Source organism: Artemia sp. Qi Xiang Cuo, chromosome 19, assembly GCF_049724085.1.
Source record: "Artemia sp. Qi Xiang Cuo chromosome 19, ASM4972408v1, whole genome shotgun sequence".
Taxonomy (NCBI): Eukaryota; Metazoa; Arthropoda; class Branchiopoda; order Anostraca; family Artemiidae; genus Artemia; species Artemia sp. Qi Xiang Cuo.
Window position 1 is genome coordinate 14649027 of NC_142812.1, and position 9148 is coordinate 14658174.

At 37.0% G+C, this 9148-nt stretch overlaps 2 protein-coding genes across 2 annotated transcripts; both read left to right on the top strand.

Moving 5' to 3' along the window:
• The first annotated feature begins 4731 nt into the window (after positions 1 to 4731).
• Positions 4732 to 5247, top strand: LOC148940533 (protein CFDP2-like). Its single transcript, XM_089105011.1, has one exon. It carries the CDS (start codon positions 4732 to 4734, stop codon positions 5245 to 5247), a length of 516 nt encoding a protein of 171 aa, XP_088961137.1.
• A 520-nt stretch (positions 5248 to 5767) lies between these two features.
• Positions 5768 to 6118, top strand: LOC148940534 (uncharacterized). Its single transcript, XM_089105012.1, has one exon. The coding sequence runs from the start codon at positions 5768 to 5770 to the stop codon at positions 6116 to 6118; it is 351 nt and encodes a 116-aa protein (XP_088961138.1).
• The last annotated feature ends 3030 nt before the right edge of the window (positions 6119 to 9148 follow it).

A 9148-nucleotide genomic window follows, 5' to 3' on the forward strand; every position in this document is an offset into this window, starting at 1 on the left:
CAGAAGGGAAGCTTTCAGTCGACCCGCTTAGAAAAGTTTCCGACCAATCAAAACCCCTGGTCATTGAAATGTACGGTAAAAAGGCCGGATTCAATTCACTGGCCAGTGTAAGGGCTTACATTTGGCGCCAGAAACAAGATGTGAGAAAACTGCCACCTTCTGACGACACCTTTGAGCCATGCATACGAAGAGCCATATTTGCTATATTGATAATCTTGTCGTCAGTACAGGCTCGGCCGTGCATTCCAGATCAACTCCTCCATGGATGGAAGATGGCTGAAGAGGAGTAGATGCGGCCATCTCAAGCTGTAAAGAAGCATCAAGCCTGGAAGCTTACTGCAGATGCAAAAGTGGAAGATATAGGAATGACTGTAGCTGCTCAAAAATGAAAGGACGCTGCAGCTTATGCTCCTGCCGTGGAACGAGGAGAAGTTTAAAATGAGCTGTCACTTGCCACAATTCGGAGGAAAACTTAATTAGGCAGTATAGAAGTGATTTTCAGGGGTCACACACTATTTTTGGGGTTTAAACCATATCTGCTTGACTAGCAGCTCATTTGAATGCCCCCTTTTCTCTAACTCATAATAGATATGTCCTACCATGTTTGAAAGTCTTGAAAGTGTAGAAGTCACGTTTAAAAGTTATTGAAAATATATATTTTAATGACAGTTGAGCGTTCGCCTTGGGCTTATTGGGGCACATACAGTGTTTTATTAAGTGATCTTGTCCCTAGTAAAAAAAGGATGGGGCTCCTACAACAGGGTAGTCGTTGTAGCAGTAGAAATAGCATGCAGGGAGTCTGACCTTGCCCCATCTGAATTCTCAGAAGAAGAAAATGAGGAATATTTTTGAAAGTTTTACTTGATACCTTTTACTTTTAATTACAACAGGTCCCTAATCAGTTACTATTACCCAATTTTACGGGAAGGCCGAGTAAGACAACTCCAGTGCCCCGATTGAATCCATATGTTTAACAGAATTCTTTCATTTAGTAAATAGCTCAGTCGTATCAGTGGCATATCAGGTCCCAAAAAGGTAATTGCAGACCCCTTAGTACACCAGAAAACATATTCGTCCATTCTAAAAAAACACTGTTTTTTAGTCAATATTTTTTTTAAAACCTATTTTTATTTTTAAGTAAAAGTTAAAAATTTTAAACAGTTAGAAAGTTTGAAGTATTCCTACCCTTTGAAGAAAAAATAAACTATGTCAATCTTCACGATACGGCTAGTGATCATTTCAGTGACACTACAAAAAAATTCGCAAACCGTTTAAAAATAATAATAGTTTTTATTTTTTTTCGCTCAAATTGTACGGAATTGAATGAACTTTCTTTTCTAATATGAAAAAAAAGTTTCTTACCTTGAAGAAATTTTGAGTTTTTAGCCTTTCTTTGAGATATCAGTCAAATTTTACAGCACTTATTTTGAAACTGCAGTAAATAAAGAAAAAAAAAATTTTTAATTTAAAAATCATATTCTTGTAGATCTAGATCTCCTCTTTCAATTGATATAACATTACACCAGATTCCTCAACCCAATAACTCCTGAATCGCAAAAAAAATCCTGAACCGTCACGCTTAGTTATAGGCTAAATCAGTAGTTAGGTATACACAGTGCCTTTTTGTTAGTTCAACATACCTGAAAGTTACAATATAATGCTCAAAGTGGTTAACAAGGAATTACTAATACGCCCTTTTGCCAAAGGATTTTAATGCGAGAAAATTGATCATTGCTAAAATAGTTCGCGATTTCTCGGCAACTTGATCCAGTATATATATATATATATATATATATATATATATATATATATATATATATATATATATATATATATATATATATATATATATATATATATATATATATATATATATATATATATATATATATATATATATATATATATATATATATATATATATATATATATATATATATATATATATATATATATATATATATATATATATATATATATATATATATATATATATATATATATATATATATATATATATATATATATATAAGAGATTTCAAGAGACTGTTATTGAGAAATGGAATGCCAAACGTAGTTTTCACTGCATTTATGATATTTAAACTGTTGTTTTTTGGTGTTTAGGGGGGGGTACTTAGGTTAGGTTACGTATTAAGTTTATTGTTGTAAAGTGGTTTTAATGGTATTAAGGTGATGTTGTATTTGATACCTTTATTTCTCCCTTTATAGGGGAGCTAAATATGTCCATAAGGTAATTAAACTTTGGTAGCGTGCCTTAGGCTATGACCTGACTTATGAGACGCACCAGCTGGGAATATTCGAGGGACTAAATTTAGATTGTAGAGAGGTTGGCTATAATGCAATACTTTTATTCAGTTACCATACGCCAGTACAAGTTTTAGAGGGTGATAATATATATATTCCGCTGGGACTGGTGATCCCAGGGAGACAACAAGTATCCGAAATCTACAATAATATATAATACAACAAGATACTTAGACACTTACCATAATCCGACAATATTCCAAGGTTATTTCCTTAATCAATGGACCAGAGGTTAGTCCGGCATAAAGTTAGTATGTCACACCCCGTTCCCATAAAATATTTCTCTTATACATTTTGTCAACCACACCTTATCGGGTCCACTGACGCACATAGCTAGGAAGTGGTGATTTCTCAATTTCCTATTAAGCATAAACCTGCCAGAATATGTTCCTTATCTTAATAAAAAGTGGTATTTCGAAACTTTTGTATTTGTGTCTTAATATTTTACTAAATTCAAAATTGAAATAATTAGAATGCGTCACCACAATACTCGCTATTTTGAGAAGAGTTGTCCCAACTCTCAATATTTTACTTTTAAAACAATTTAATTTTGTACATGGATTACTGCCATTCTTTTGGTCATTCTGTACGTATATCCTCGATGGGTTTCTTTAGGGTCATGTTTATGACCAAATATATGCCATGTCGTTTCTTCCAAGGATATTATTTTTTGAATTGATCCTTTTTTCTTTTTTTTGTCTATAAAACTGTAAAATTCTCTTTTCACCCTCATTCTTATATGTATCTTCTGTTTTAGTTTGACCCACATTGGCTTAAGCATTATATTAGTGGTTCTGCTTAAATTAGATTTAAAGTTATATTAGAAACCATTTGATTAATTGAGTTTAAATTTAATTCCCATTAATAACTTAATTTATCTGGGTGATGTGGTTGATTCAACATTTATCTTCCGTGTTTGGAAATGCCTTGGATAAATTACACATAAAAATTTTCATTTTTAAACTTTCACATATTTTTCCAACACAAAGCATTTTCACATATTCTTTCAATAATATAAAGCCATTAAGACTACTTAGCACTTCTTTGATATTTTCTAGGCCTAATTTACGTTCTGGTTTTCTACCATTTTATGAGGAACTGGTAAAAAATTCTGTAATACTCCATAAAGTTTCCAAATAATAGTTGACCAGTTATGGTTTGGTTTCTAATGGTGTGAGCTATTGGTATCAGGATACAATTGAACTGGCTTTGAAATTTGCTACTTTCCAAAAATGCGTAAAAAAAATGTGATTGAAAAATGGATCCGAAAGGATGTTACGAAAAATTTGATTTCCAAAAAAAACTAAGGCTGTATCTAAAACAAATATTCACATTAGAATACACATGAAGCATAAAGTGTTACATATATAGTAAAAAGAAACACTCAATTTTGTATATATCACTGTATTCTTTTTTTTAAGTGAGAGGTTAATTTCTTTTAATTTCTTTTCTCTCTTTTTACTTTGAACATTATATGCCGCTAAATAGAAACATTATGCTCCTTGCCGGCGATTTGTTGCATCTCCCTTTTCAGACTTAATTTAGAATTGTTAATCACTTACAGATTATTACACAAAAGAATATTTATACGTTTACTAGGAGTCACAAAGCTTAGATATAACATTAAATCCTAGTTAGAACTTAAAGTTACTTCTAAAAATGAAAACACGAAGAGGGGTGTGGGTAAAGAATAGTGGATTTTCAGTCAAAATATGTTAACTACAATTATTATCCATTTTATGAAGTAAAATTTTTGTTCTAATCCTGTTTTACAGCTAAAAATGGGGAAAATATATTTATCATATATCCATCTTTAAGGGTCCCTAAAGGGCTTAAAATGAATTTGATGAGTAAATTCTGGAAAAAAAGGCATCAAGTGTTATGTTAATCAATTACTATCTCAATAAGGGAAATGTTTTCAAATTTGCTTACATATATTTATATTGCTCATTTTGTTTTTATGTTCTTAGTCAGGTTCGTATTTTTGACAGTTTTTATTTCATCTATAATGGTCTCGTATAGCTTTAAGCTAAATAGAAAAAGTAACATAATAATTGATAAAAACTCATGTGTTCTGTTTCTGAAGCCTATTGCTGATTCTAGGTGGGAGCAAAGGGCTACCTAAGCCTGGAAATTTCCACGGCGGTGGTGGGGATCCAGGCAATGAGGCTTGACCCTCTGTCTCTAGGCAGCGAAGGAAATCCTCTAGCGCACCTCAAAGTGGTGAAGGGGTGTAAACATCACTGAGCTCCACGCCGAGCAAGGTGATGGCCAACTCGTGTCGGGTGACCGCAAGACTGGGGACCTTGTGGTGTATCTTATCCCCAAGAAACGCTCAATGATGATGACAAATATGATGATTATAAGTTTGCTACGGCATCCACGGTATTATGCGATGCGACAAGAATGGCACTCTCGTCGAAAAGTATGCTTGCTACCGCCCTATCAAGAAGACAAGGCCTGAAAATTGGCTGCTGGAACCTGTGCTTGATTAAATTTTCATTGACACAAGCTTTTGTAGCTGATGAATTTTATCCTTATAACCTTGACATTCTGTGCGTTTCTGAAACGAGACTAAATGAACGTAACATCTTGACCTTTGAATCTTCGACTGGGAAGGAGGTCTCTTTTTATAACTCGGGACCATTAGACGGATCTGGCCGAGCAGGAGTAGGTATCCTGATGTCCCCCAAAGCAGTCACTGGGCTCATCGAATATGAGCCTGTGTCAGAGAGAATCGTACGGGCAAGAATGAAAGGTCACACGAACAATCTGACTATCCTTAGCGTTTACGCCCCAATAAGAGATGCCAATGAACAGCAAAAAGATCAGTCTTACAGTGACCTGCAGACAGTCATTGATAAGATTCCCCTGAACGATATCCTCCTAATTAGAAGTGACTTCAATGCCAGAATCGGCTGAAAACTGAATAACTCGGAACAGGCGATCGGCAAGCGCAGCCTCGGAAACAGGTGCACAAATGGAAACAGTCTTTTGCTGTTCGCAATGCAGAACAATCTCACTGTGGCTAACACCTGGCTTAGGCACAAGCCGTGTCAAACGTATACATGGGAATCCTGCGATGGAAGAGTAAAGGCCCAAATAAATTATCTCCTTTTGTTCCGACGATGGAAATCCAGGGTGTTGGGCTCGAGATTGTACAGAGGTGCTGAAACGGGACTGAAAAATGAATCTGACCACTTCTTGCTGAAAACAAGGCTAAAGTACAGACTTAGCTCAAGGAAGACTACTATGCCGAACCAGAAAATAGACGTGTCGAAGCTGAAAGTAGATGAGTACCAAGGAGCATTTGTCTTTGAACTCTCAAACCGCTTCGCTGTCCTTCAAGATGACTTCAAGAAGGCAACCCCGGCTGATCAGTGCCCCAACTGTCCCAAGATAAATATTGAGAAGAAACGGAGCAAATTCAAGGACAACATCAATGAAGCTGCCTCAAACATACTTGGGTGTTGTCAAGCGTAAAACCAAGAAATGGATCTCAGAAAAGACGGTCAAACTCTCTGCCAAGGAAAAAGAAGTGACCAACAAGCAGTCCCCCACATACAAAGTGCTACGACAAGAATGTCACAAATCGGCAAGAGCTGACAAAAAAGCCTACTGGTCTAATGTTGTCAGTGATATGGAAAGAGCCGCATCACGGAACGATACACGAAAAATCTATCAGGTACTTGGAGAATGCACTGGGAAGAAGAAGCAAACTACCATCCCCTCGCTTAAGGCAAAGTTCGGGAAAATACTCCCAAGCAGCGAGGAGCATGTCGAAAGGTGGTGAGTTTACTTCCAAGAGCTATTGAGACCAGAAGACAATAGTAATCGAAAACATCCACTTACAGCACTGCAGAACCCCCCTCACAACCAGGCTTATGAAAATTTATTTACGGACCCACCCTCCAGGGATGGAGTAAATAAGGCGATCCAGGTTTTGAAAAACCATAAAAGCTAAGGAATAGATGGGATTCCTGCTGAGCTACTGAAAGCTCTCCCCGAGGTAGTGGTGGATGAACTTCAAAGCGTCATAACCGAAGGATGGGACAATGAATACATCCCAGATGACTGTAAGACCTCAATAATTGTCCCTATTTTCAAAAAAGGAGACCGAATTGACTGCAAAAACTACCGAGGTATATCCCTTATCCCCATTGCTGCCAAGCTGTCCGCAGTCATACTTTTAAATAGATTCAGAGACACCAGAAACAGCCAAACGCGACCAAACCAAGCAGGATTCAGGCCGGGCATGGGTTGCTGTGACCAGATTTTTAGCCTGTGACAGATCCTTGAGCACCGGTTTAAACACCATCAGGAAACAATCCAAATCTTCATAGACTTTAATACCGCGTTGGATTCCGTCCATCGTGATGCAATGTGGGAAGCAATGAGAGAGGATGGTGTGCCTGAAAAGATCATCAATCTGCTCAAGGCATACTATACTAGAACAAAGGCCCGGGTAACAGTCGATGGCGATCTTTCAGATCTGGTCCTGACCGAGGAAGGTGTATGTCAAGGTTGTGTCCTTTCACCAACTTTGTTCAACTTCGTCATCGATGGGATCCTCAGGGTCCTGGACAAGTATAAAGGCGTTGCAGTGAGCCAGTCCTTCTCCGTCACAAATCTTGACTATGCTGACGATGTAGACATGCTTGCTGAATCTTTTGCAGAAGCCCAGGATATGATAAATGACTTGGCAGTCAAGGCACTCTCGACTGGTCTCTGAATAAGCCTACCAAAAACAAAATCCATCTGAACAGATGGGATGGATGAAACCGCTGTGACCCTAAATAGTGATCAGACAGAGGACGTCCAGTCATTCAAATACCACAGATTGATGGTAAACCCTGCCAGCAAATCTTCAGAAGAAATCCAGAGCCGCATAACGTCAGCCTGGAGTGTATTCCTTCAACTACGGAAGTATCTCTGGAAGCGGAGCGAAATATCACCACGCACATAGCTCCGAGTGTATGAAGCTATGCTTCTCTCTGTCCTCCTCTATGGATGTGAATCGTGGTCACTGAAAGCAACAGAGGCGTTGAGCTTGAATATATTCAACCACAAATACCTGCGCTATATCCTGGGCATCCGCCTCTCAATTTTCAAATGAAGAAGTCAGGAGAAGATGTGGGGATCGCCCACTTATCTCCGACATTGTTAATCAGAGGAGACTAAGATGGTTTGGCCACACAATGTGCAGACAAGATGACCATATAAGCAAAAAATGTCTCAAATGTCTACCACTACCGGCATGGAAGAAGAGGGCAAGAGTCCAAAAGAAGACGTGGCTAACAACAGTTAAGTCTGATCTGGAGCCAATCGGAGGATTCCGAAAATACGGCCGTCGCTGGGATCGCCAGTGGCTGGAAATGGTGGAGCGTGCCACCCTCGAGCGAAATCTATGGAAAGAGACACGTCGTCATCTGCTGGGCGCCACGATGAGTCTGAATGCGGCTTGAACGTGCAACAAGTACAAGTAAGTAAGTACAAGTATAAGATGTGTTCTATCTCTTGTTCTGACAAGGCTCAGATTATATATACCTAATTTTGTTATTTTTCAGTTTCTTTTTCTCTGGTTTTAGTTCTGAAAATGTAATTCCGGTTAATCGAGTAAAACTTTAAGCCATAACAAATGGTTTTTCTGTTTTAGGAAATCTATTTGCAGATCTTTGAAACCTCATAAATTGGGATTGAGTAAAGTTGTGAAGCTGAAAACAGTTTTCTTGTACTTTAATAAAGCAAAAGATTTTGCAAGGTTTCATTTTTCTAATACAAAGATTCCTAAAGGTCAGTGCCTTTTAGAGGGAGGAAGAGTAAAGGTAAGTACTTCAAAATTGCTTCTCATTACAGACTTTGGTCTGTAGATATATTCTTGAAAGTTTCATTTACCTGACCTAAATCCCTTCCAAGGTAACAAAAAGTAGCTAGACTAGAATTTTACTGTGAATTTATTGCCTATAAGTTCAATAGCTTAGGATTGGCTATATATTTGCACATTAGGGGAAATAAGATTAAAGACTGTTTCCAATGCAAATGAATTTAAATTTGGCTTCAATGTTATATTATGATTATATAGGTATGTTTATTTTTACCTAGGCCTATATCATTAGTGATTTAATGTGAAAATGTACCTTTGATTCTTTCCCTTTCCACTGAGGGATGATTATATGTCGTTCAACTCATATATTCTTTATGAATTTTTGCCATAAAACACTTTTGAATCCAGGAAATATAGGCCTGTATAATTTAGGATGTTGAAATAAGTAGGGAGGCCCTATCGACTACTGGGCCTACATAATTTATGCATGTTTTTATGGTTTTTCTCACTGAGGATGTTTTTTCATGGTTTTTCTCACTGTGGATGTTTTTTCATGGTTTTTCTCATTGTTTGATGGATGTCAACATAAGTTCAACAACATTGCTGAATGTAGACATCTGTTTATTGGATGATTGTTTGATGGTTATGTGTGTTGGTCAATTTGTTTGTTGTTTTCTTGGAAGTTAACAACAATTGCTGGATTTTTCTTAGATGACAACAACAATTGCTGGATGTTTCTTGGATGTCAACATCCCGTTGGAATACTATGATAACAAGGTGACATGATCAGATAAGGAAATTTCAATATTGGAATATTCTTATCCGAGAGTTGAAAATACAGACAGGAAAATATAACTGATTGACACAATTTCTCCATTTGACAACATAAATTTGAAAGCAGAAACAAAAATGGTAAACCATCTGAGGGAATACTACCTCCTATTAAGAGATACATATTATTTTTTTATTAGGGTGATTCTCGACTGTGTTCGGTATAAT

Bases quoted from the DNA above. Each gene is read 5' to 3' on its own strand.
- LOC148940533 (XM_089105011.1), top strand. From the start codon at position 4,732: ATGGCACTCTCGTCGAAAAGTATGCTTGCTACCGCCCTATCAAGAAGA.
- LOC148940534 (XM_089105012.1), top strand. From the start codon at position 5,768: ATGAAGCTGCCTCAAACATACTTGGGTGTTGTCAAGCGTAAAACCAAG.